At 38.2% G+C, this 27,098-nt stretch overlaps 3 protein-coding genes across 8 annotated transcripts; 2 read left to right on the plus strand and 1 right to left on the minus strand.

Moving 5' to 3' along the window:
- Window positions 1-1,337: 1,337 nt before the first annotated feature.
- Window positions 1,338-4,164, minus strand: LOC112292323 (uncharacterized). Of its 4 annotated transcripts, none has more exons than XR_002972688.3 (3): window positions 4,027-4,164; window positions 1,757-3,351; window positions 1,338-1,405 (listed from the first exon to the last, which is right to left on the minus strand). XR_002972688.3 is itself a non-coding variant. In XM_024540657.3 (2 exons), the coding sequence occupies exon 2, from the start codon at window positions 3,226-3,228 to the stop codon at window positions 1,861-1,863; it is 1,368 nt and encodes a 455-aa protein (XP_024396425.1). In that variant the 5' UTR covers window positions 3,229-3,351; window positions 3,708-3,940; the 3' UTR covers window positions 1,338-1,860. The 4 variants fall into 4 exon arrangements, 2 of the variants coding, with proteins under 2 accessions (XP_024396425.1, XP_090112428.1); XR_016506611.1 differs by having other exon boundaries at window positions 3,959-4,081; XM_024540657.3 differs by lacking the exon at window positions 4,027-4,164 and adding an exon at window positions 3,708-3,940 and having other exon boundaries at window positions 1,338-3,351.
- A 98-nt stretch (window positions 4,165-4,262) lies between these two features.
- Window positions 4,263-8,116, plus strand: LOC112292322 (protein CYPRO4). Of its 2 annotated transcripts, none has more exons than XM_073539227.2 (3): window positions 4,263-4,403; window positions 5,649-7,285; window positions 7,491-8,116. In XM_073539227.2, exons 2-3 carry the CDS (start codon window positions 5,675-5,677, stop codon window positions 7,779-7,781), a joined length of 1,902 nt encoding a protein of 633 aa, XP_073395328.1. In that variant the 5' UTR covers window positions 4,263-4,403; window positions 5,649-5,674; the 3' UTR covers window positions 7,782-8,116. The 2 variants fall into 2 exon arrangements, with proteins under 2 accessions (XP_073395328.1, XP_024396423.1); XM_024540655.3 differs by lacking the exon at window positions 4,263-4,403 and adding an exon at window positions 4,590-4,950.
- Window positions 8,117-12,275: 4,159 nt separating this feature from the next.
- On the plus strand, window positions 12,276-26,788 carry LOC112292057 (guanine nucleotide exchange factor SPIKE 1). Of its 2 annotated transcripts, XM_073539048.2 has the most exons (32): window positions 12,276-12,800; window positions 13,216-13,929; window positions 14,546-14,632; window positions 14,770-14,932; window positions 15,103-15,206; window positions 15,496-15,608; window positions 15,739-15,794; window positions 15,912-16,009; window positions 16,144-16,281; window positions 16,570-16,890; window positions 17,068-17,355; window positions 17,519-17,686; window positions 18,009-18,200; window positions 18,439-18,482; window positions 18,705-18,777; window positions 18,924-19,085; window positions 19,410-19,517; window positions 19,684-19,721; window positions 19,861-20,008; window positions 20,164-20,290; window positions 20,464-20,657; window positions 20,869-20,999; window positions 21,137-21,212; window positions 21,482-21,592; window positions 21,813-21,995; window positions 22,289-22,426; window positions 22,766-22,951; window positions 23,206-23,553; window positions 23,800-24,132; window positions 24,302-24,487; window positions 24,791-25,768; window positions 25,978-26,788. In XM_073539048.2, the coding sequence occupies exons 2-32, from the start codon at window positions 13,819-13,821 to the stop codon at window positions 26,230-26,232; spliced, it is 5,658 nt and encodes a 1,885-aa protein (XP_073395149.1). In that variant the 5' UTR covers window positions 12,276-12,800; window positions 13,216-13,818; the 3' UTR covers window positions 26,233-26,788. The 2 variants fall into 2 exon arrangements, with proteins under 2 accessions (XP_073395149.1, XP_024395929.1); XM_024540161.3 differs by lacking the exon at window positions 12,276-12,800 and having other exon boundaries at window positions 13,671-13,929; window positions 19,858-20,008.
- Window positions 26,789-27,098: the final 310 nt, after the last annotated feature.

Genomic DNA, 27,098 nt, shown 5'->3' on the forward strand with positions numbered 1-27,098 from the left:
ATAATAGTTGAATTATAGAAGCATCTTAAAAACTTTTAAAAGAATATGGAGTATCATATAAATTTTTAAAAACTTTAGATTTTTTTTAAAATAATACAAATGTACATGAGATTCTTAAAGGCTCTAGAAAAAAATTGAAAATTACTTAAGACTATAGTTTATTGCATGTTTGAAACATTGAATCTTCTTTTGGCTACAAGTTATATAATAAAATTACAAAATCTAATTGATTTGCACCTCAAAGAATTAAGGGTTTATTTTTTTAATAATTCATATGACATATGTTATCTTTTGATTTTATAATATAGATAAATGGGTGTATTTATCCAAAAATTAAATTTTTATAATGATTTGATGTTAATAAATTTATTTTAAAAAATTTATTGTACCTTTAGATTTTAAAATATCCTTAATAAGTGATTTCTTAAGTATAAAATTTAATACTACATACTTATTAAAATTCAATTAAAGCTTGTATATTATTCTTTAGATTTTAATGCAAAAATTGCTGATAAAAAGGTTGTTCTTCACATTCAGAAGATTTATTTTAAAATAGAATTTATGCTTACTAAAATGTAGGATTTGTAAAAAAAAATATTAATAAATTATTTTTAATAATATTTTTATAAATTATAAGGTCTTAAAATGCTATAAAATTTTTCAAATTTCATATGTTGACATGTTAAAGACAAGATCAAAAGTCCTTAACTTATACAAAATATTAAAAAATTATCAATATACTATGGTTTTTTATTTTAATAAATCAGAATTTTTTAACAAAATAATATTTTTGAGTAATAAAATTTAAATTAAGAAATTTTATTTTTTTCTTTTATTATTATAATTGCATTTATTTTAATTAAAAAAAAATTTATAAAACTATTAAACTTTTTTTGATACATTGGTTAGGTTGGACAATAACTCATATATTTATTTGTTCATAAAGTAATTGTTGCATATTAAAACAACACAAAACCTATAATTTTATGAAGAAGTAAACATCAAAATAAAAATCATTTAAATACTATATCTATAATAGTTGAAATTTTCTAATTATTTTAACAAATTTTGAATTCTTTGATTTCTTTCAAATGTCTTCTTTTATTGTTGTAGTATCTAAATTTAACTATATTTTTATTACTTAATATGGATTGTGTTGGCTTTAAGACAACATTTATTTATTGAACTAATATTGCAACTCTTGTTAATTATGACCAAAGCTCTAACAAAATTTTATTTTCTCAAAGAAACCCATGCATTCTTTTACCAGAATAACGTGTTATTAACTATAATACTCAACCGTCTACTAAGCATCTTAAAATCACACGAGGAGAATAGAAGCAAGTAAATTTGACGAATTTCCAAATTTGGAGCTTACAAACAAATGTTTCTTTATGTTACATATCTGCAAAACAGATTCAAACCAGATTGAGAAGTAATATAAAATATTTAGATTAGGAAAAAAAGAAGTTTAAATCAAATCAAAGATTCATGTGCACTTCTAGTTTAATGGCTGATAAGAATCTTTTTAACCTCTAAAACCATACTTGCTTTGTGTTGTGTTCTAAATAGCCGATAAAACTATGAGAAGATTCTCATGTTCGACACACACAACACATAAATATTAAGACAGATTAAAATCCAAAGACTAACAACAGAACACAGTAAACGAATTGCAATGAACAGAAGCCTCACGACGGTGCTTATCCCAATGGAGAAGTGACAGAAAGCATGCTTGTCAAAAGAAAACACTCACCTGACAAAACGCCATAATACAGCAAGTGAACCGTTTGTTGGGACGCCACTTCAGTGCAGAAGATGGGTTGCCTAAACGAAGAGGAATGAAGAATTCAAGGATGCCTATTTCCGCTGCTTTTTGACAGGTTTCTCAGATGCATCACCCTGAAACCTTTTCCTGGAATTCTCTCCGGAACTCTCTTGAGCTTCTTTAACATCCCTGGTGTGCCTTTTCCACGACCGACCTTGCCCAGATATCAAATTCTCAAACCGTGGTCTTTTCCTTCGTCTATTGTCAAGATAAGAGGGATGTGCTATATCACTATCAGAGTTACTTGAGGTCTCAAATTCATTGTGCTCTCGTGACCTTTTACTATTTTCTTCCTTTTGTCTAATTTTTCTTGTCCATTTTTTCCCTGTGGGTGGTAATGAAGGATCATGGCGAGCTTTCTTCGACCGCTCCTCGAACATTTCCAATTCAATTGTACTCATGGACAAGTCGCTGTCCGACTGTTCATTCACTGAACTACCTGAATGCTTGGCACCCTCCTCCTCCCGCAATCGTTTCCAATCTTCTGAGACACCCACTCTCAAATCCTCAGAAGCAGCTGGCCGCCTTCTTGTATTATCTATCTTCAGCCTCTTCCAAGTACTCGTAAGACTTGATCCTACTCCTTGCTCAACACCCCCAGATGGTCTCTCCGCTATTGCAACATGAATGCAAGATCTTTTCTCTGGTTGCCTTGGTGGTGATGCATCTCTCCTACTGGCTACTCTCCGCTTTTTGTCTCTGCTGTTCAAAGATGTCTGTTCCAAGCTAGATACCATGCCGGCATTATCATTATCCAAAACAGTACTATCCTCTTCCTGCTCAGTAATCAACTTCTTATCGTCTGCCAAATGAACTGTTTGCAAGACCTTTCGAACTACTTCATGTTCGCTCACAAGCTTCTGTTCTCCCACTTTGGATTCCTCAGCGGCGTGACTTGGTCCTGTTTCACTCTGAGAAGAATTCCTTTTGTCACCTGAGTTGTCATCTCCTCTAAAACTCCTCTCTGAGAAAGATTTCTTATGTTCAAAGCCTTCTGGCTCCCTCGACTCCCTTAGGGTAAACTGGCATTTCTGTGCATTACCTGTTCCCAATTGCTTGCTACTAGATCCTTGCATAATTCGCTTCAAACGCTTGGACTTTCTTGTTTCAGAATTCTGCACAAGCTTTTCCTCTTCGCCGTCTTCCTTCTCTGTTGAGCCAATGCAAGTGACGTTCCGTGATGGTCTATCTCTGGATGAGGCTTCCCTGCATATGCTCGTATCCTGAGCACCTTTTGCATCTGTTTCTGTCACCTCTCTCCGAGCTTTCTTTCTAGAAGAATCACGGATTGATGAAGGTCGGAGTTTCACCTCAGCTCTTGTTGAATTTACGTCATTTTCCATCAACCAGCGCCGTTTTTTGGATTCCTCCAACATCTCTGCGGCATCACTACGTGCCATGTTTTGCAATCCTACATTGCCTCTGAGAACTACTGAAGATGATCACTGTAAAAGCCAGGGATGCAAACCTCGCTGTCGAAAGTGAACACACGTGAATAATCAACGATTACTGGGAGATTGGAACTGCCAAGGATACATACTCAAGTGTTTCAGTGGATAATGGAAAAGTACAGCGGAAAAATATGACGCAGATCAAAGAGCCAACATAACTGAAATTTGAATTGCAATCTAGCATCGAACAGAACGTCACCACAGCACCAGGCATCACTCACTTCACCGAAATTGCTTCACAATTTTCAATATTTGGAGAAACAAGTTCCACACATATCAAGGATTCTATCCAACGAAATATCTCAGCCTGTCCAGAGCAGCAGATCCTAAAATACATCGCATGTAACTTTTTGACGACAATCTGCGGAATAACCTATTTAATAAAAATAGAATTGCACGCTCAGAGGGTATGCGAGACAAAGGGATACCATCTGTAGTGAGCATCATCGCCTATTCATCCATTTACCACTAATCAAAGGTATCAAACAAAAAAACCCAAGACAGAGTCTTCTCTCTACGAGACCACACTGCGCATCACGGCTCCAAACTCCAAACTCCAAACTTAAGGCAACAGTGAAACATAAAACAGAGGATTCCCTGACCCGTCGTCCTAAAGACCTTACAACACATCGCCATCAGTATCGGCACATCCGTCGAACTTCCTACTCAAGAAACCCACCTTCCTTCGCTCCTCAAAAACCGCTTAACGAACAATAACGCTACCGCAAAGCGCAAGCAATGAATTACCTTGCGACACACCCTTTCAGAACTCTGACAGTGGCAAATTGAGCGAACAGCGCCCGCCGTCCCACAGACACGTCGCCCCTCCGACAAGATGCAGCGCCTGATCGAAGCCGTAAAACCCAGACATCGACTTCATCCAATTACCCAATTCTTTGACGCCCGACACCTTCCAATCACGAGCTATCAGTGCTTGAAGCACACAGAGTGTACTTTGTCAGACTTCTCGCGTCGCGTGAATGCAAAGCACCGCCAACCAAACAACGCTACAAATTTCCCCACACGAATTCCAACCCCATTGATAGACACGTGGTTATGAGAAGAGGGTGTTGGCCAATAAGAGATGCCGTTTCTTCGACCAGAGCAGCAAATTCTTCTGCCAGGTGGGAATAATTCAGACCTGGTCCTTGCCACGCAAAAACTTGGGTGTCACGTCACCGCGACGCGTGGGTTTCGTCGCCTAGCCAGGCTTGAGAAGGCGAGAGCTTCATGGCGTGGTCGGTGTTTTATTTCCAGAAGTTGGATTTCTATTTATTCTAGTTTCTCTGTGAGAGGGTGGGTTATTCTATGCATGTGATTGCTGGAAGGATTTGGTCACTGCTTCGCACCAAGGCTGCGTACAAAGTCCAATACGTGCCTTTATAGTACTGGTTTTTTCGATTGCTATGTGTGTGTTAGTGGTAATTTCAGGTTGTTGAGGTTTTGAGGAAGTGAGGGTAGTTTGTGAGGTCCGGGTGTCGCGTAGAATTTTGTGTATAGAGGAGTTGGATTTGGAGTTGGTTGTGTTAATAGTGAGTGGCAGCTTTGGTGTTGTTCTTGGGTAGTCGTGGGAGGTGAGAAGCGTCTTTCTTCGTGGCTGTTAAAACGTAATCGGGACTTGTAAGCAAGCGTCTGTGTCGAGATTTTTAGTGGCGGTGTTCAGCACAAGTGGTAAGCCCTTTACTCTACCTCCTTCGTTGATTATTCTACACTTTAGTGCGCTCCTTGGATTGTTCTTAAAGTGAAAGCAATCTTTGGAAGTCCTAACGCTTGCCGGCTACTAAAGCCGACATAGAGTCGAGATAGCGTTTCTTATCTGCTGCATCTTGATTCTCCAAATCGAGGACAAACATGAAGCGATTTCAGAACATGCAAGTCTTGACTTCGACTTGACATCAATCCCAACAATCGTTGGGACGAAGATGGCTTCAGAGGTGGTAAACAGGACTGTTTGTGGCCGTGGTCAGTGAAGAGTTTTGTGTGTTGATATATTAGAAGCCTTTAGTGATAGCGATAGGCTTGGAGGTAATGTGGAGGTTCAATCGCCATAACACTGATTAACCTCTGGTGTGTATTATCTCTGGTGTGAAATTATTGAATGGCCGTTTGTACTGTACTTCTAGACTACGCACGAAGACGAACGGAAAAGAGTTTGATAGTTGAATATTATGATTTGGTGTAATCATGTGGAGTAAGCATAGGATTACGAACAGGTTTATTTTGGCAGTACACAGCAGGCTTCTTGGGGCAGATGCGAAGCATTTGTCGCACAAACAACAGAGTGGTCTGGACTACTGAAGGTGTTGATGGAATTTTCGTTGCAGTTAGAAGCAAAGACATTGACCTTCTCCAGTGCTGGATTATTGCAGATTAAGTATCTTGATTGAAAGCAACCATGGGTACTGCGCAAAGTCGCGAAGGCGAGTTGAGGGATACGGACTCCGACTCCGGCACAGAGTCTGGGACGGAATCTGAGACTTCGACCTCTCAATCAAGTGCCACCGATAGCTTCCATTCAACAAGCGGGGGAGCATCCACGGGGACAGTTTTAGGGACTCCATCGAAATTTAAGAGTGAAGGCGCCACTTCCAAAGCCAAGCCTGATGCTCTGGTTTCCAAACTTGGTGGTCTTTCCTTGAATAACATGCAGCAGACGATGAACAGAGTGAAATTATACCAACATGTGGGTGGTACCACTCCTGCTGCAAAGTGGGTGCCAGTAGAGAAACAGATTGGCTATGAGTTTGTACGGGAGGATGAGGAGGATGACGATGGCGAATGGAAGCTCAACACAAAGAATTTCAGGAGTTGGTTACTCTTAGTTGGGGGGAAATTTGGTGCTCCTGTTGACGACAACTTGCAGGCAAAATTCTTCGACGACCAACTGCGAGTGGACTTCATTTGGAAAGGTGTCTGGGCCATGAAGTTCATGAATTCAACTGATTACCATACCTTCGTCGAGAAGTACAATAATTGCTTGTTTGAAAATGTTCATGGACTTCCTCCTACGGAAGAAAACAAGATCAAAATTTTTGGAAAGGACTTCGTTGTGTGGGCAAGGGGGGAAGCGGAGGATGAATCCATATGGGCAGACGCGGAGAACAATTTTGAAGAGAAGCAGAAGGCACTTCGCGAGACCTTGCGTGAAAGGGCTATGACCGGAGTGCAGAGTCTAACAATGGGAGCCTTGGATAACAGTTTTCTGGTTGGTAATTCTGGAATTGAAGTTTTATCGAACCTTTCAGAAGGTGTACATAGTAGGGGCATCACACTTACCCTTGCAAACAATAAGAGTTCTTCGTACCAAACTCCGAAGAAAGGTATGCTCATTCGTGGTGAGCGGGATATGATGGTCTTAAGTCCACAGGAGCAGGGCGACCCTCATGCCAAAGGAGTGAGTCAGCTTGACCTGACCACAGGGAAAACTGTCGCAAATTGGCAGTTCGAGAAGGACGGCACTCCGATCTCTATGCTGGATGTGACAAATGATACAAAATCTTCACAGTTGGATTCTGCATCTTCGACATTCCTGGGTTTAGACACTAATCGTCTTGTTCGTTGGGACATGCGTGACCGACATGGTATTGTGCAAGAGGTTGCTAGTCCCGTTTTGAACTGGACCCAAGGTCACCAGTTCGCACGAGGCACAAATTTTCAGTGCTTCGCTACTACTGGTGATGGGAGTATTGTGGTGGGCTCAAAAGACGGGAAGGTAAGACTGTACAGCACTTCGTCAATGAGGCAAGCGAAAACCGCATTCCCAGGTTTGGGATCTCCCATCACCCACGTGGATGTGACTTACGATGGAAAATGGATACTTGCAACCACCGATACGTACATGATCCTCATTAGCACAGTGTTTAAGGACAAGAACGGCGAGATGAAGACTGGTTTTACTTCTCGAATGGGAGGGAATATTGCTGCTCCACGGCTCTTGAAGTTGAATCCTATTGATGCGCACAATGCAGGCAAGGGACACAAGTTTCACGGAGGCCAATTTTCCTGGGTGAGTCATTGTAAATCCGTCACTGTTTTGGGTACAGAAATTTTGTGATATTGCAGAGTGGTGTTGAATTCTGCTGCATTAAAACTATATTTCAAGTCATTTTCTATTGGTAGCGTGTCAAGTGTTTTGAGAGCAGCTGACTTTATCGTTGTGTAGAAAAATCGAATAACTTTGGACTAACTTTGGAATCATTTTGCCATATCAGGTGACGGAGAGCGGGCAGCTGGAGCGAAACTTGGTGGTCTCTGTAGGGAGTTACACGGTTATCTGGAATTTCAGGCGTGTTAAACAGAGTAATCATGAATGCTATAGACACGAGAAAGGTCTCAAGAGTTGCTACTGTTACAAAGTTGTGCCGAAAGAGGAATCAATTGTGGAGAGCAGGTTTATGCAGGAAGGACATGCAGGCCTTGGTAGAGCTCCTTTGGTTGTAGCTACGTCAAAAGATTTCAGTTCATTTAACATCAACGACATGGATAGTCAAGACAGTCAATGAGGTGGATCTGTGGCTTCAATAAATTGGAGTAGTGGCAGCGCGGATCATGGAAGGACTTCGCTGGCTCTCATCTAAGCCTCACTACTCTCGCAAACATCAGCGTTGTAGATAATAGCATGCTATACGAAAAAGTTTCTTAGAAGAACAAATAACATTTGTCGCTGTCATGGAACTTTATTCAGTCAGTGAATTCGTGGACTTGAAGTATATTGTAGTGTAGAATACAGAGCGGAAAAATAAAGAACATTCACAGATAGGAGTCAACCTCTGAGACCAGACGATTTTAAGTGTAACTGGCCCTCACAAGTCTTTGTAAAATTATCCTCCCTTGTAAACCTTCTTTCAAAATCTGAATTTTATCCGATTAGGTTGTTGTTTTGCATCCTCGCCTTGTTAAAGACGAGGATGACTCTATTCTATTATGCATGATCATTTTTGTAGATTTTATATGAAAAAAGAAAAAAAAAAAAAAAAAAAAAAAAAAAAACTCTATTACGTTACAAGCATGATGATATGAACCCATTTTTGGACAAGGACGTCATCAGTGAGGCTCACACTGACCACCACAAAAATGAATTTTCAGAAGCGAGGTTTGACTCTGAAAACCTTCCAGAAGGTAACAGTAAATTTTAAAGCAACATGCCAAACTCAAAAATTGCCAAGTTTATCCTTACAAGAAGGTATCACAGGTCAAGAATGTTAGAGAAAAAGTTCAATAACTGTACAGGAATTTCCAAACAGAAATAAATTCTAATTTTATTTTTATCTGTACACCAAAATGATTGGTGATAGGTTAGTATTCTTTGGCAGTAATTGAAAAAGAAATATCTTTTCTCTTAGTAATCATACAAAAGGAGTTTCGATTCAAGATGGTAAAATGTTGCTAGAAAATTACAAGTGTGAGAGTTGAAACATCATGATAATAAATTTGATAAATAATATATTTAAAGTAAAAAATAAAAATTAAAAACAAATTAAAAATAAATAAATAAATAATGAACAAAGGTAATTATTTTGGTGAAAAGTTGTGTCTTTTCAATCAATGGATGCATCTATACTTTTAAACATATTATAATTTTTTATCTAATTTTTTAATGCATACATAATTTAAAGAGCAAAAGTTACATATTATTATGTAATATGTTAAATTGCAAAACCCTGTATAGCACAAATTTCATAAATTGAATTCAATTAGATTATATAAAGAAGAATCACAATGTTAGATTATTTGGTCTTTAGCCTAGATAGAAACTTAAATGGAAATAAAAGAATTAAAACATTAAAAAGAAATAAAAACATATACATATAACATTAAGAATATTTTGGATATATATATATATATATATATATATTAAAAATCATCAAATTATTATAGTTTTACAAGTTTATCAACTTTCAAATTAGAAATGAAGTAAATGGTTTTAAAAAATTGCAAAGATAAATAGCTTAATACAAAATTTACAAATAAAATAAAATAAATATGATTATGAACTTTAACATCTTCTACAAATTGTATCTTTCTAAAACCTTTATAATTTATAAAACACTTTGATGATATTCTTAAAAAAACTTTAAAGAATATAAAATAATATTTTTGCATTAAAATCATTGAAGAAAATTCTAAGAAGAGCTTCTTCCACTAGCTTTGTTCACATGTTATGTTAATACTATTTTGAGAAGCTTTATTAACAAGATAGGTAACAATCTTGTTAGATACCATCTCTAAAAAGATTATTTTTGTCACTAAACTAACAAGGCGCTTTTAGCTTCGACCAAATTTTTCTTATTTTATAAACAATTTAACTATAAATATATTATATTGAGACTATCTATAGTTTTATTAGTAAGAAAAATTAATTGTTTTTTTATCTAGTATTTATCCAATTCATTTATGTTTATACAATAATTATTAGAATAGCATTAGCCAAACAATTTAAATCTTATATATATATATATATATATATATATATACACATACATATATGTTTATACTTTGTTAAGATAAAGTAGGTAAACTATATTCATATACAATTTTCTAGTATTTATAGAAAACTAACTAGCTTAAGCTTAAATTAAAGTTTTTTTCTTCATTAAGAATTTGATTGTAGATGCTGTTATTTTTCATATAATTCTTTTAACTAAGGTTATACAACTATTAAATAAAGAATCAAATATTTTTTTATTTTTTATTTTTTAAAAAAATCATACATATGTATACATTAAAAAAATCAATTGAAATTTTACCTAATTAGTGACAAAGTGGAATATTTATTTTTATCAAAAAAATTTAAATTTTATTCTATAATAAAATTTTAATAAATTTCTTTATTACTATATATATATATTTATAAATTTATAATTTTATAATTATTAATATTTGATAATATTTTTAATTAAATATTTTATCCTAAGAAATAAAATTAAAATACATTTATTTAATCAAAAAAATCTTGTATTATACAAATTATTGAGTTTAATGAAACTAGAACTAATCTTAATAATTTTGCTATTCTTGTGTAGTCATTCTAAATTTTTAATCCTAAAAATATTTTTTAGTGTTTACATTTTTAATACTAAAAAACATACATTAAATCACAAAAAATATATATTCAAATAATGTTCTATATGTCGAAGATAATAAGATATTTATTGTGATATATTGATGTATAAAATAAATTCTTTATTCTTAACACAAGGAAAACACTCTTATTTATACAGAGTATTAATATTTAATAGTGCTATTACTTTATCAAATAAAATCTGTTATAATTTTACAATTGCAGCTAATAAAGCATATATTATTTTCTACATAATGCTACTAACATAGAAATATTAATATTTGAGCATATATATATTTTTATTAGTGACTAAATAAAAAATTGTAATATTTATGCATAATTGTGTTCCATGAAAATGCAACATGTATATTATCCTTACAGATGTTATCATTTAAAAGATAAATAATAATAGCTGTAATAATCCCATTTGATGTAATGTTTTGTTGTCTTTCTAAATAGATTACTGTTTTAAATATTTTACATATCATTTTGTGTTTTTTTTAAAATGTATATATCCACGTATAAAATAATTAAATTTAGATATATAAAAATTTATCTTATTATATTTTAATTGTTGCTTAAATATGTAAAGATTGCTAGTATAGTCAATATTATTGAAAAAGTTATTAAAAATATTACTAAAACATGTTCTTCCAAACATTTAGAGTTTTTAAAAAGTTTTTTTCTATTGATGTTTTTAGTTGTCATTACTAGTGATGCATAATTTCTTATTAGTTTTTTAAATTTTAGTTAATTTTTATTTTATTTATTAATTAATTTTCTTATTAAAAACAAGCACTAATTTAAGATTCTATTTTATATTTTTAGCCGAAAAATGACTGTCTATAAATAGTAATTAAAAAATATAATATGATAAATTATTTATAGATGAATTGGTTGCGTGCACAAAAATAAAAGAAAAAAAAACAATATGATAGAATTTTTTCTATACGATGTAATCATTGGTTAAATGTTTAAGTTTTTATTTATCTCATTATTTAGAGTAGCGCTATTTTTGGGGGATTTATTGTTATTTTATTTATAAAATAATCCCTAAAATCTGCAAGAAAAATTTAACATCAAATTTGAATTAACTTTTACAATTATAGTTACTTTATTTGCTTGATTGCATAATGATTGCATAAGAAATATGGGCGAAATAAAATAGCTAAAAAAGAAATTAGAGCACCACATTTATTTGTCTGTATATTTTTTATTATTAAAAAATATTACATTCTATTCAATTACAGGCCCACTTAAATTGACAAATTATTCATTTGCACTAATATTTGTTTAATTATAGACCACATCAATATCTCAGTGTATACATACATATATATATATATATATATATATACACACACACACACACAAAAGAAAAGTTTGTGAAGATTTTGAGAGAATAATACATGGGTGTTATATTCCCACTAGGCACCCAAAGGAAGACAACTTAGGAATCCATAATAAGGGAGCAGAAGCCGATGAGTTTCATCACTCGAATGAACGTGGTCCACATAACCACGAACACATGACGCATTGAGCTCATGACGCCCACTTTCATGTCGCGGCACCTGATTTCAAGACAAGATTTTAGGTGGAGCCCGTCATCGAACGGGCCATGGTGGAGCATGGAGCATCGGATGGCGGAGGGCCTGCCGGGTGGGAGGAGGCTGTGCCGCGTCAGCAGGGGGCGGGGTTGCCAAGTAGGGGAGAGCCAGCCAGGTAGGCAGCCTTCCGGACGTGGCGGGAGGGATGGCGGGAGGGAGCCGTGGCTTGCTTGCTTGTCTTGTCTTCGCTTTGACTCGAGGCGAGTAGGCAGTCAGTCTCACAGCCAGCGCACACGCTCATACCCTCCTATACCCGATCACCGTGTAGCGCCTCCCCACCATCGCCGTTTGAATGCTGTGTAGTTTTTTCTTGTTTCGTTTTTTGTTGCAATGCTTGTATTGCAGATTCTCGCAGCACCCAGAGACTAGTGGGAGCCAGGAGTTGTGAGGAACTCAAGTTGTTGAGTTTCTCTCGTTTTTCCGAGCCGGAGTTTTAGTGTATACATATACATATGTGCATATATATATATATATATATATATATATATTATTTTAGTGATGAGACGAGTTGGTGTTGTGTGCGTAGAAGGCCCGTGGCGTTGGAGAGAGAGAGAGGGACAAGGCGTTGTTCAGAATTCAGGTTGAATTGGTGTTGTTGATCGTAGGGCGGGGAGATCGTTGTTGATATCTCTGGTTGTACGGTGTGTGTGTGTGTGTGTGTGTGTGTGTGTTGTTGAATGAGAGCTCGTGCATGGATTTCGAGCGTTTTTCGATTACGAGGGAAGCGGTCGCAGATCTGAGTTTGGAGTGTGACGTTCGATGAGCTTTGTTGTTGGTGGTGGGCGAGTTATGATTTCGGTGGCAGAGGAAATGTAGCTGTTTCGACGTTCTGTTGGGACATTGGATCCATGCTGGTAAGGTGCTAGGTTCCTTTGATGTGGTTGCAACGCTTGGAATGTCACATCGCTTAGAGTGAGGCGCAGATCCGTGTTTTGGACTTCCGAGCTATTTTTATTTTCACATTTCAAATGGCTACGTGTTACTGCGATCACGGATCTCATATTTCGGGGTACTTTTGAAGCGAGGAACATGGTGGCAGTCACTGTGATTTTTGGATTAAGGTAGTAAAGAAGTGCGCAGGCAGAATGTCTGGTAGCAGAACTGTTATTGCAGTAGCTGCGATTAAACCGTGGCTATTCAAGGGAAGTAGAAGCTATCTTGGTAGCGGCACTGTAAGTTGATGTTTCGACTCTGAGATTCGGCGGCTTACCATTGACCAAGTGACCACAGACTGCGAAGTGTCTCACTTCTCAAAATTTCCTATCGCAGGGATGTACGACTTCGTGATATCACTCCTGTGCGATGTGAATGCCTCGAATGGATGAGGTGCAGCAACATCGCTTTGAAATGCAGAGGCTTCTCGAATGCCTGTACCGTTTTCCGAGCATTTGGATGCATTTATATTGGAACTCAGTTTACACGAGAGTGCAATTTGGGACTGGCGCATACGAATCGGACAAAGGAATTCAACCGTATGATTGACTCTCATTAACGCAATCTTGTGGGGAGGAATAGAAGCAAACAGTAGCATTCATTTGGATCCCGTGTCACTTAAAGGAAAAGCATAGAGGAGTTTCTTGTATCGGTGGTCGGGGAAAATCTATGGAAGTATACAGTAGGTACCCAGATCGTAAACCTAGTGTTATTAGGATGCAGGTGTACAGCAGGGGCTAAGAGCGTGATTTGCGCTATGTCTTCAAAGCCCCGCCTGGGATGAGAAATTTAGTATCAAAGGTGGGCGTTGGCAACTAGCGATTCTTGCATTGTGAGCTTGAAAGCATGACAAAATTTCCAACTTTGTAAAGCATCTGAAAGGATTGAGGGTCGATTGCTTTGAGGTGCACTCAAGGTGTGTGAAGCGAAGGAGTTTCAATGGCTCTAACCTTTATTGATTCTACCAAACTTAGTGGGAGAGATTATTTCTCAGACAGCGGCAGAGATTATGAAGACCTTTCAAGCCTTTCCATCCTTTCCTCGAGAATGGTAATTCTACGATCAATCTTTTTCATCTCGGTTCATGATATCTCTCTCTTCCTTTCAGTTGTTAAACCTTCAATGTAATCACTTGTAGGAATATTGATCTCATAATTGAAGTGTGAAGTTTTAGGAGGATTTCTTACGGGTCAAAGACTTGTGGTAGTGCGTGCTGTTGATACGAACCACTTCTGACTTACCTCATTTTTTTGTTTTGTTTCTGCAAATAGTACTTTTTTGATTGCCTTTCATCTTCTTGGCTGCCTGTCCACTCTTTCATTTGTTAGCATGCTTCTTGACAGTACATCCTGTCGTTGTGCGAACCGCTCGATCGGTTCCTCCTGCTAACCTAGTGTCCTGAAGGCCCCTGCTAGCTCGTGTTCTCTTCTCTGGTTACGATTAGGGTTTACACAAAAGGATATATCATTAAAAGACATATTGTGTCACAAAGTGTGCTGCGTTATGAAGTTTCCCAATTTTAATTATTATTATAATTATTTTTTGTATTGCATTTCTCTGTGAGAAACTGGAAAAGTTACGTTTTGACTACCCCTCTACTGATGCAAGACCACTGACATACATCTTTTGGCTCAAGACAATCTTATTTCTGTTGAACGATGTGCAGGGTATGAGTGAAAATGGGTTAAACGGGCCGCATTTCAAGCGTGTGGTGCGCCGATCTTCCAGTCAGAGTTTGGATATAGATCCTTTGGTACGTATCTTATAAATTCTTTTGCTGTTAGATACTTTGGATGACACTGAAGTCTTCACGATCGATTTCATTTTCATAGTATATAATCTCGTTTTCAATGTTCATGCTGTATTTGACTTTGAAGGTGGGTGTTACAGCTGAGCGGTAATTTGGATAGCTATCCTCATTTGAAGGAACTGCTACAGAGCTATAAAGCAGAGTGGGTTAAAGATGACAACAAGTATGGGCGTTATGATGCTGTGCTGCCACCTGTATTTGAGTCACAAGTTTTCGAAAGTCCTGATACAGATGTAGAGACAGGCAAGTTAGCAAAATAGACTTCATTCTTTTAAAGTGTTAGCATGTCTAGGTTGATTTTTGTGTTTCAAGATGGGCAATTACCTGTAATTCTATCTTGTCCCCCACAAACGTTTTTTCTGATTTTCGTGAAAAGAAGAAGGAAATCAGTATTGGTGCTTTTGTTCTGGCAGAGTTGCGCCTTGCAACAAGGGGCCGGTATGTTGACGAGGAAGAGGTTAGCACTTCGGGAAGGCTCTCATCAGAAAGCGACCCAGATGCTGTTTATGCTAAAAAGGTTTGTAGTCGATAGCTGGATTTCGACACCCCATTCGTTTTCATTTTTTCCAGTTCTGGAAGAGTACACCTAGCCATCGAGAAATGGAGTTGAAAGTCAGGTGCTTCGGTGTCTAAAATGAGCAGTTGAAAAGTTGATATTGATTCGTTCGTTCGTCCGTTATTATTATTATTATTATTATTATTATTTATTTTTATAAATTTTTTGAGCTGTATTCTTTAAGATCCGTGCCTTTCTCTTACATTGTTACGTTTCTGGTCTTTCTCACAATTGACATTTTGCCTCGCAGCACTATGGGGGGCCTCCATTACCTTGCTATTATCCTGTTTTCAATTGGCATGCAGAGAGATCTGCTATCTTTGGTCAAAGGACACCAGAGCTACCACCTTCACTCTCTACCAGGTCGACTCTTGTCAATAGCTGTTAGATCTAGTCTGATTTTGATTTGAACGCAATGGACTTGATCTATGTGCTCGTTTATGAGCTATGTATTTAACTCTTTTATGCACTCTATTCGATTGTTATGTTGCAGTGGATTGAAGATTTCCGTGAAGCTTGTTTCGCTCGCTATGCAAGCTGGACTTGTTGGTAGGTTCTGAACCCAGAGGAAACCTGCAAGCCATTGAGTATTGTGGTACCTATAGCATTACCTTGTGGGCTTACATCTTTCTTCAGACGGCTTTAAATCTCTGGAAGTGTGTGCAGAACCCGTGTATGGAACCATGTGTCTGTACAACAAGGAAAAACGTGAAAAGCTTTCAGAAGACTTTCACTTTCGATTCCTACCTTCAGAATTTCTGGATGTAAGAGCAGTCTTTTCTTTAATGTTTCGCAAAACTTGTTGATTACTTGGTCAACATTGTGGTCAAAGCGGAGATGTCATTCATTATTATTCTCGCAGCTTTGGAGTGTTTTCACTTTCTATGGAATATGGCAGGACAATTGTGGAGGTCAAAGGAGTGTTCTTTTCTCATTGGAAGCTGGTTCCCCAGCCATTTGTTTACTTATTCAATTTGAAAAACATGTGACTGAGGAAGGAGGAGTTTCTCCATCTGTGTATACCCGCAAAGAACCTGTGAGTAATAATTTCAGTTCACTTTTCATGGTTTCTAATACCTGTTTGTTTAGTATAAATTTCTGGCGTTTTTGGCTTTTAAAGGTAAGTTAGTTCCTACCTTTTTGTCGCTATGTGCTGAAATTTATTGAACAATGCATTACTTTTCGTGAAAGTTGACTCGATTGAATCTGATCACCTGCTCATACTACCACCACCACCACCACCATGGCTACACAGTATTGATTTCCAGCGATGAAGTCAGGTTTGCTTGCAAAGTTCTGATCTTGCATTGTGGATGCGCATCAGGCATATCTATCGGAACGGGAAAAGCAGAAGCTGCAAGTTTGGGCACGAGTGATGCCTTTCAGGGAGCCATTTGCTTGGGCTACAGTTTCGCTTTTTGACTCTAGTGTTACTGGAGGTGTCGGGGGTTTTACATCACCAAGCAGTCCATTACCTTCTAGTTTGTTGGGATCTGGACTAATGGAAGCAGCCGTAGACATTGACGGACAGTTAATTGCAAGTGCCGATTCAAAGCATCATGAGTCTAGGCATCATGAACCTGTCCTTGTCGATGTACCTGGACTGAATCGTGTGAAGGAGAACTACATGGAGGAGACTCTGCTGGTTTATACACTGCAATCCTCTTTGGGACTTGGTTGATGCTTTATAATTTTTTATAAATAGTTCATCAGCGGTGATTTTCCTCTTCAAATTGATGTAGTTCCGTGTGTCTTTATTTACTGTATGTCAGTCTTTATCTTCTGGATGTTCTTATACCTATGCGCATGCGTTGGCTCACAGGATCCGAAACGCCTAACGCACAAGCCGGTAAAGGCAACCCTGCGTCTTGAAGTGGAGAGGGTATCACAAGAAGACGTGGAACGAGGTTCTTTATCTGAATGTGGCAGTTTTAGCAATAGTTCAATAGATGGGGAGGGCAGAGAGTCGTCACTGCCCAGGCATTTACGACATGCTTCTTCCGGTTACTCGAGAGGAGCTTTAAGTGGACGTCTCAAGTTGAGTTCCATGGATAAGCGTCGACTTGCACATTCTGTCAGCGCAAACAGCTTCGACTTTCCTCGTCCTCAGGTACATATCAGAGCTCAAGCTATTATTTGCTTAAATGCAATGTCCTGTGCTCTCTTTGATTCCTCTGTACAGCTTGGCTTTGGTTGCTTTATTGCATGTTGACCTTCATTGAACCTCTTCGTTCAGGAACTAATCAGTGAGTGTTGTGGTGGTGGTATAACAGTTCAAAGCCATTGAATTTCGAACATCCAATAGAGGCGAGCCAATGTCACAGGTGTTGCATTGCTTGTATATTTACCCTCAAACAATTAATCTGAGCAAGAAGCGGAATTTATTTGTGCGAGTGGAGCTTCGTAAAGATGATTACGATATTCGGCAACCTCCATTGGAAGTGAGCTACTATCCGATATAATTCTTACCTGACAATCTGCAGCGTGTTGTAGACTACTGTTTGTTTATCATAGGAAGTTTTGGATAGGATTATTTCATATCACGATCAAACAACCCACTCCTAGCAGCTCATGTGTTCCGCTAAAATATTCTTGTAAGATACTTTATCAAATTTTCATAAATGATAGACAGTTCATGTAAACATGCAAATTATCGCAATGAAAATATGTTAATTTTTCGTTGTCTCAACTTCTTCTATCAAGGTCTCTAGTTGTAATTTTGGCACTTGGCATTTGACTTTCTTTTGCTTTCCTATAATACAGGCCCTATATCCAAGAGATTCAGACAGCAACATGCAAAAGTATGGCCATTCTCAAGTTGATGTAAATGTCAAAATTCCTCATTTTCATGATGAATTCAAGATTCGTCTTCCAGCTGTGATCACCCCACAGCATCACGTACTCTTCACATTCTTTCATGTGGATCTTCAGATGAAACTTGAGGCTCCAAAGCCAGTAAGTGATTGTTATGTTATATTCCATCTTCTCAGTAAGCGTATGCCTCTGATTGTTATGTTATGTGTGCTTCAGAGTTGGATAAAATTCTGTGAGCATGGTTGCAAAGATTTTGTAGTGATTATTTCACTGTTCTTCGGCGACTCTATGTCATTTCATTAAACCTTCGTTGTAGTGCGGATCTTTTTCTTCGAATTTTTTCCAGACATTATGACGCTTGTCGTGTTATTTTTTTCAGGTGGTTGTCGGATATTCTGTTCTTTCTTTATTTATTGGTGTTCAGTAAGTCTTGCTTGTTGCTTTTTATTCTTGTGTCTTACATCTGGTTTGCGTCTTTCTTTAGGAAAGACGTGTTCTTAGGAAGTTTTAGTCGACAGCTATGTCATTTGCATTCCTTAATATCGTGAAATTTGTCGTACACATTGCTATGCGCTTTCTGATTGCGTGTGCTTCTTGATGAAAACGCTTGAAATTCTCTGCTAAATTTGAGGACGATCTGTGCAGGGTGCATCGATTAGATGGTACTTTACCTGTAGTGAAAGAGCTCCTCCCTCATTATTTGGATGAGAGTGTCAAGGTACTAAATTCTGTCTCTTTGGCTTTCCATTTTACTAGTAAACTGTGGATGATATCTTGTTACTTCCTGTCTAGCATCTCTTGGATGTTATGATCATTCTATACTAGCTGAAATGGTCTAAATCTAAGTTTTTCTTTACGTTTCAGGAGAAAATGGAGTTATTAGATGAAGGCAAAGCAGTTTTCAGGCTTCGATCTCGATTGTGCTCGTCTCTTTATCCTGTGAATGCGAAAATTCGAGAATTCTTTGCTGAATATGACAGATATATCTTACACACATCTCATCCTTTGGGGAATGAACTGTTGGAGGTATGCTTCATAGGTCACTGGAAGTTCAAATTTAAACCAAGTGGAAGCTTTACTTCTATGATTGGTGGAAGAAATAACTATTTTTACAGATCATGATCAATAGTTTTCTGTGTCTTGAAGGGTTCGTGTTTTGAACTCCTGACATTTAAAATGTCCTTGAAAATATCATAAAAAATGTCATTAATTTTTTTCTTTGTGGCTGAATATAATTGGTGAGAACGAGAAATCTTTTTGAACAGTATTCCCGCAGTTCACGTACTCTGCACTCGATCAGAGTTGAAGGGTTTGTTCAATCTTTGAATGGTGATGCTGCTCTTGGCACAGGCAATTGGTGGATTGAAGCTTGTCGACCCGTCAGACATGCTACAGTTTCTCCTGCCTACATTGAACATGTTACTGCGCATGATAGGTGACGGTGGGGAGACACTTCAGGTACCCCACTCAGTTCTTTCATTTCTCCTGGTTCTTTCACGTTTATGTCACCTAGGACACTTTTGGAAGTTGGGGCTGTCTGTTTCATGTTGCCTTCTTTTCATTCTGTAAAAGGAATTTTGATTTGAACTCATTTTCTCATACATTCTATTCATGGAATCATTAGGTTGCTGCTTTTCGGGCGATGGTGACCATCATCACAAGGTTAGAATTCGCTTTCAAGTTGTTAAGTATTTATTTGTAGATTTTCTAGTACCAAAGTTGACCGTGTGCTTCCGATGCCTAGTATTTTGGAACTCCTAGAAATCAATTTATCAGATTTTCAACGTTGTGTTTCTAGCAGGTTGCGACAGGAAAGTCCAGATGGAGGGGGAGATCGCAACAAGTACCTGGTTCAATATGTTGATTACTTCTTTGACGATTTTGGAGGTGTTTTGGAACCTGTCTACCCAGGGCTTTGCAGTGTCTGGCGCAGTCTTGCTCGCAGTAAGGTAATGCTGTAAGTTCTCAACCTCTGTTGCTTTGATAAACTATTTCGTTTCAGCTGTAATGTCGCATAAACGTAGTTTTTGGAACTGAATAGGCTTAAGAAGCGAGTAGGACACGTTCTTTGGGATGAGCCTTAACCGTCTCTCGATTAATGCAGGCCAAAGGTTACAGGGTAGGTCCCGTCTATGACGACGTACTATCAATGTCATGGTTTTTTCTTGAACTCATTGTGAAGTCTATGGCACTTGAGCAAGCTCGCAAGTTCTCTGAGAACCTTCCTCCTGGTATGGAATGTCTATAAGTGTTTGTGGCTTAACATACAATTAACTTTCAGATCATCTTATTGGAGAAGTATTTGTAGAGCTTGGTTTTTAAATTGTTGTTTTACAGAACTTTTGAGGCCATGAGCATTCTCTTCATGATTTGCTCCCGAAAACTGACTTTACCTTCCATGTAGGTGAGGATTTACCACCTCTGCAACTCAATGACGAGGTCTTGAAAAGCGTTGGTCAGCTCTATGACTGCTTGCTCACTGAGATTCACGACTGCTGTAAGAAGGGTCTACCACTCGTAAAACGACTAAACAATAGCATTGCATTTTTCTGCTACGATCTTCTCTCAGTCATTGAGCCCAGGCAGGTTTTTGAACTGGTATGTGGCTAATCACTTTCTCTCCTATGAAGAACTAGGCCGTTTACTGTGAAGTAAAGACTGTGTAGTATTAAATAAGGGAGTTATTTTCCTAGCGTTACTCTTCGCCAATTGTGTCTTTTGTTTCATTAAGTATATTGTAAGTAATGTTATTCACTTGTACGAGTTCTGTTCAAATATTTTTTTGGCTTTTGGCTATGTTCCTTTTCAGGTGGCGCTTTACTTTGATAAGTTCAGTGGTATCTGTCAATCTATGGTGCATGAGTGCAAGCTCAACTATCTTCGCATAATATCCGATCACGACCTCTTTGTAGAGATGCCTGGTCGGGAACCTTCAGAAAGGTACTGAACCTGTGCTGTTGGAAACTATCATTCTAATTGTGCAGCACCGATTTATATCAGAAGTTCAGGATAGTTGGAACAATTTCTTTCATGATCACGGGGTGAGCCGTCGGACTCACTTAGATATTACTCTGCAGGAATTACCTAGCAGCTGTTCTAATGCAGGAGCTCTTCATTACTTTCGAGCTTGAGGATGCCTCTTTGAAACTCAAGGTTCGCACACTTTTGGTTTGTTTTTCTATCGTCCACTTTTATTTCCTTAAGATATTCAGTCAATATGGTTAACAGTTTTCTCCGTCAGTTAGGTTGAAGTATTTGGCTAATTGTATACACAGGACGCTTTATCGGTGGGTCTTCATTTGTTTGAAATAGTATCAGGGTCAGGTTTCTATGTCTTTTAAGCATGGGAGCGTTTGCTCAATACATGAAATGACTTCCGTTACTTATTGACTGTAATTCTTGGCATTATTTGAGTCGCTCAGGCTGCTCGAACACTTGTTGTTCTAATGGCCAAGCATGAATATGATGCTCGATATCAAACCTTGGACGACAAAATGTACATTGCTCAACGCTATTTCCCCTTAATCCTTCACGTAAGTTCTTCATTTGCATTTTTATGACAGCGAGGAAGAGTATCGCATTTTCTTCCGCAGCAATTTCTACTAATTTGTTATATGTGCTCTTCCATTCTGTATCACCAAGATTCGATTCTAGAGTACTTAGCTATAATCTAATCGATTTTCATGAGCACCTAAGCCAATAGGTTGATCTATTGCAGTACCAATGCTAAGAATGCAGAAGTCTTAATCGCAGATTTTGGAGGAAATGCCTGTTTTTTACAACTTGAACTCTCCAGAGAAGCGCGAGATTCTGGTGTGTATGCTTCAATACCTTCATCACCTAGACGATACTACTTTGATCAAGGCGTGGCAACAAAGCGCAGCCCAAACAAGACTCTTTTTCAAGTTGCTTGAAGATAGCCAGAATTTGTTTGAGGTGTGGCTTTTAGTTGAATTGCTTGTAATTATGCTGTTTTCTTAGTTGTTAAGCAGGTATCATGTTTGAACTTTTGATTACGGATCTGTTCTTGACATTCGTCCCGTGGAATACTACCTCAAAGCCGTAATTACGATTTCTGATCAATTGTATGCTCAAGCCATCGCTTGATGTCTTGTTGTACAGTAACTGTGTTGGTATAAGCAATGCCATACACTTCAAGCATGAGTTATTATACAAAATGGTTTTGATAAGCAGTTTATTTTTTGGGGCTTTTTGTTTTTGTCCTGCAGTACAAGAAGGCTGGAGCTGATGGTTTAATGGGTGCCATGTCTAAATCTGACCAAGGTGATGGAGTCATCCGCTACACGGAAAAGTTGTCACCATCTGTTAACTTATTTTTGGCGGAAGCTTCTCGTCACGATGGTCGGGTATGCGTTGCTTATACATTGAGCAAAGTGGTAATATTATTTAAGTTGACGTTCGCAAGATTCACTTGAAAGGATCTAGTACATATACTGTGATTCCTAGAACCCGTTCTCAGATTTGCGTCCATAGAATCCCTTGATTTCTTTCGTAGATACATCGGAATTATTTTGTGTTGAATACGGAAGAACTGCTTGACTTTGCATTTGGTTTGTACCACATTTTCTTATTTTTAGATCTCAAGAACCTGTCTTGTTACTAAAGAGATGCTGTCATACACACGCGCAAATGTTGTCTTGGACTTCACTAAGTGGCGTTTCTCTCTTTGTTGTGTAAATTTGCAGTGGTCAAACACTCCAGCTACCTCAGATAACGGTAGTTATTTTTGGAAGCGAGTTAGTCCTCAAATGAGTTCTCCAACGCAAGTGTACAGGGAGATTTCAACCCATGGATTAGGCCTAGGCCCAACCTCTGGAAAATCGAGTGCACAACTTCGTGCTAGTCTGCATCCTATGCTACGACATAAGCTCGTATGTGTGATCATACATTAAATTTTGTCCGTGTCCTCTAGAGCTTTGCTTTCATCAACGTGTGTGTGTGTGTGTGTGTATATATATATATATATATATATATATAGTTATGTATTTATCGTTATATATATATATATATATATATATATATTCACGTTTATCTATTTTTAAAATTTTCCATATGCTTTTAAATATTGCGAACTTAATAAATACATTTATTTTCTAATGGTACTTGTTATTTGGATCATTTTCAGGAAATGTGGGAGGAAAATCTCAGTGCTTCTGTAACCCTACAGATCTTGGAAATTGTTGAAAAGTTTATGGATGCTGCAGCAGTTCATGTGGCAGTAACTGACTATGTTAAGCTTGACTGTATCACAACTATCTTCATCGGCTTCCTGAGCCGTAGTCAACCCCTACCGTTCTGGAAAGCGTTTCTGCCAGTCTTCAATTCTCTTTTTAAGAGTCATGGCTCAATCTTGATGACTCGAGAGAACGATAGGTTTTTAAAACAAGTGGTGTTTCATCTGCTGCGCCTTGCTGTGTTTAGAAACGAATCCATTCGCAAAATGGCAGTTGTGGGACTTCAGATTCTTGTTCGCGTAAGTTCTAACAATTATGCTTTTATGGTATATTATGTGATTTCATTGATGTAATCACATCTTTTAGCATAGTGTCACCGATTGCTGAGAATTGACATTGACTTTATTTTGCTTTCAGTTGGGTTACAATCTCCGTAAACTCATTATATATTTGTATGAAGCGTTCTATTTTATTTGTCTACAAGCTTGTGCTTCGAGAAATATTGGATGTGGGACCAACTCTAAAAATTGTGCATCTTCTTGCAGACATCTTTTTGTTGCTTTCAGAACATCTCAAGGTTGAGAGTTATGCTGACTATCACTCTATCAGAGTTGATGTCAGATGTGCAAGTCACTCAAACAAGAATGGATGGCGTGCTGGAAAGGAGTGGTGAAGCCCAGCGCCTTCAGAATTCTTTAAAGCAAATGGCTATGGCTTCTTACAGCGAAGAGTTGTTGCGTGAATGTGGTCTTCCTGAAGATACATTGGATGCTAATTTTGACAATGAAGGCAAAGAGTTCTGGAATTGGTCAGAAGTGAGCGATTTGTCGGAGACACTTTTGAAAGCACTTGACGCGGCAACTGATCATGCCCTTATGGTGTATATTTTACCTCTTTATATGTGGTAGACTGTGATTGTTGAATCTCACCAATGCCATGACCTCATTTACCGTTCTGAAAATTGTGGTTTTTGGTACCAAGCATTGATTGGATAACGGATTTCTTTCACTGCATTCATTCATTCAAAAAGTATTCAATGTTTTGCAGGCGCCATCAATGATGACAGACAAGTATTCTACTACTGAAGGATTTTACTGCCTGGCTTGGGCTTACAAAAATGTCCCAGATTTGCATATTATGTGGCTTTTATATCTGTGTGATGCCCATCAACAAAACCAATCATGGGCTGAAGCTGCTCAGTGTGCAGTTGCTGTAGCAGGTGTTATAATGCAGGTAATTGGTATAGATCTTGACCGAGGCTGTAAAGATTTATGAATGGATAGTGTGCTGTGTTAGTCGGTCATGGTCTTGCTACTCTGTCCTTTAAAGCACCTTGCTGTGTGTGTGTGTGTGTGTGAGAGAGAGAGAGAGAGAGAGAGAGAGAGAGAGAGAGAATAATTTTTTTTAAATGTTTCATTTATTATTTAATGTTTATTCTTCTTTTTGTTCTTTGTCTGGATTATGTACTCATTGATGTACCAACATTTCTTACGCTGCATTTTAGCGTGAAAGAGATTCATGTACTTCGCTTTGCAGGCAATAGTTGGACAGAAGGACAATCTTTGGGGTAAAGATCATGTGGCTGCTCTTTGCAAGATTTGCCCTATGCTCAGAGGTTCTGTTGTTGGAGAGGCAGCGTCTGCTGAAGTGGAGGGCTATGGAACATCGAAGTTGACAGTAGAGTCGGCTGTAAAATACCTGCAATTAGCTAACAAACTGTTTATTCAAGCAGAGCTTTTTCACTTTTGTTGCAACATTCTGGAGCTTATCATCCCAGTTTACAAGGCCCGAAGATCTTATGGTCAGCTATCTAAGTGCTACACATCTCTGTGCAGCATTTATGAGGCTTTACAAGAGCAAGAAGCAAGTCCTATTCCGTTCAAGGATGCAACATATTACAGGGTTGGATTTTACGGCTCGCAGTTTGGAAAAATGGACCGCAAAGAGTATGTCTACAGAGAGGCGCGTGATGTCCGTTTAGGTGATGTCATGCAAGCTATGGGAACCATTTATGAGTCTAAAGTAGTGGAAGGTGGTCAAACACTACATATCATTCCTGATTCTCGTCAAGTGAGTGATCAGGATCTTAAACCTGGAGTATGCTACTTACAAATAACATCAGTCGACCCTGTTCTCGAAGATGAGGATCTAGACCTCCGTAAGGAAAGGAAACCTCCCGAGAGTACTTCAAGAGTAACTACGCGAGTCTTTGATCGTTTCTTATTTGACACTCCTTTTACCAAGAATGGACGAACACAGGGAGGGTTAGAAGCCCAGTGGAAGCGTCGAACTATTTTGCAGACTGAGGGGCCTTTTCCTGCTCTTGTCAATCGTTTATTGGTGATTCAGTCAGAATCTCGTGAGTTCTCGCCCATTGAGAATGCCATCGGCATGATTGAGGGCCGCTACAAGGCTTTATTAGGTGAACTTGAAGAGCATGAAAGAATGGATGGCGACCAGGCCCCACGATTGCAGAGCCTGCAGCGAATATTGCAAGGAAGCGTAGCTGTTCAGGTATATTATTGTGTATGCATTCCTTGGTTTTTCGTCAGAAAGCTGTCCTGTTACAGCTTTCCGTTTCATTCTTATGTGATTTTCAGTGTTGTTCGGCTAGTAATCATCTGGTTATCGATAAGCGGAGTGGTGATAACCTCCTCAAATTACTTGTCTGATTCACTTTGAGCCCTGTTTCAACTTTAATTTGTTGTGTTGTTCTATTTCAGGTAAACAGTGGAGTACTTGGAGTGTGCACTGCGTTCTTGTCAGGGGAGCCAACAACTAAGCTGCGTTTAGAAGAGCTTCACCAACTAATATCTGTGTTGATGGAGTTTATGGCTGTATGCAAAAAGGCCATTCGCGTTCATTCTAGGTTAATTGGAGAAGAGGATCAAGATTTTCATTCAAATCTAGTGATCGGTTTTCAGTCTCTAAGAGAAGAGCTTTCTCGTTACATTCCTGCCATATTACCCGAACTTTGAGAGCTGGAAGATCGTTTTGAATTATGCCAAAGAATCGAAGGTAGTTTCGGTGTTCGTTTCGACTGGGTTCCTGGAGGCAGCTATGTTAGGCAGCTATCACTTCTTCGAGAGTGATATCCTTGATGATTTGGAGTAGCCCATCTCAGGTGACATGACCCATCCTTGAGAATCGACTCGACATATCCCTTAACGAGTCGCAGACCAATTGTCTCTTGTGTGGTTTCGGTAATCGTAGAATGAGTTGGCAAGGAACATAACCTTAAGCTGATTGTGGCAATCGGATGTAAGGAAGTAGACTCTTAGCGAGTAGTTGTGTAGTCCCCCAATTGCGGGTCTCAAAGATTTTTATGTACATTTGCAGCCCCCTATTTGGGACCGTGTCATACTGATTTGTTGTAAACAATAGTGAGATGATGGCCTAGTTAGCAGGCAACCTGGAAGTTAAGTTCCGAACTAGGATCTGGATCCTGCACTTCTTTTCTTAGAATTTGTTCCTAAGCCACACTTTGCTGTTATTGATGTAGTATACTGCCGAGCACATCTGTCTGGAAATCAACTGAGTCTTATGCATCTTGTAAAAATAGTATGAGCAAGGAATTCGAACTTTTCTGAAAGAACAAAACTATAGAAGTGAAGTTGGCGAAAACATGTCATGAACAAGTTTTCTGTGGTTGGTCATCGTATTTAGAACTATGCTCTTCACTTGAGCCTCGACTTCGACTGATAATTCCAACAGTTCGGTTGTTTTGATTAATGTCAGATACGCTAATTTCAAGCACCTTATTGCTTTGTCTGACAGTGATGTATTCTGACCAAGTCAGAGCACGACAATGCCTAACTGTTCCCAACACAAGCTGTAACTCATA

Source organism: Physcomitrium patens, chromosome 15 (assembly GCF_059467195.1).
Source record: "Physcomitrium patens ecotype Gransden chromosome 15, ASM5946719v1, whole genome shotgun sequence".
Taxonomy (NCBI): domain Eukaryota; kingdom Viridiplantae; phylum Streptophyta; class Bryopsida; order Funariales; family Funariaceae; genus Physcomitrium; species Physcomitrium patens.

Bases quoted from the DNA above. Each gene is read 5' to 3' on its own strand.
- LOC112292323 (XM_024540657.3), bottom strand. From the start codon at position 3,228: ATGGCACGTAGTGATGCCGCAGAGATGTTGGAGGAATCCAAAAAACGG.
- LOC112292322 (XM_073539227.2), top strand. From the start codon at position 5,675: ATGGGTACTGCGCAAAGTCGCGAAGGCGAGTTGAGGGATACGGACTCC. The intron at 7,286-7,490 runs GTGAGTCATTGT...TTGCCATATCAG, and splicing joins ACGGAGGCCAATTTTCCTGG to GTGACGGAGAGCGGGCAGCT.
- LOC112292057 (XM_024540161.3), top strand. From the start codon at position 13,819: ATGGCTCTAACCTTTATTGATTCTACCAAACTTAGTGGGAGAGATTAT. The intron at 13,930-14,545 runs GTAATTCTACGA...AACGATGTGCAG, and splicing joins CCATCCTTTCCTCGAGAATG to GGTATGAGTGAAAATGGGTT. The intron at 18,483-18,704 runs GTAAGTCTTGCT...CGATCTGTGCAG, and splicing joins TCTTTATTTATTGGTGTTCA to GGTGCATCGATTAGATGGTA.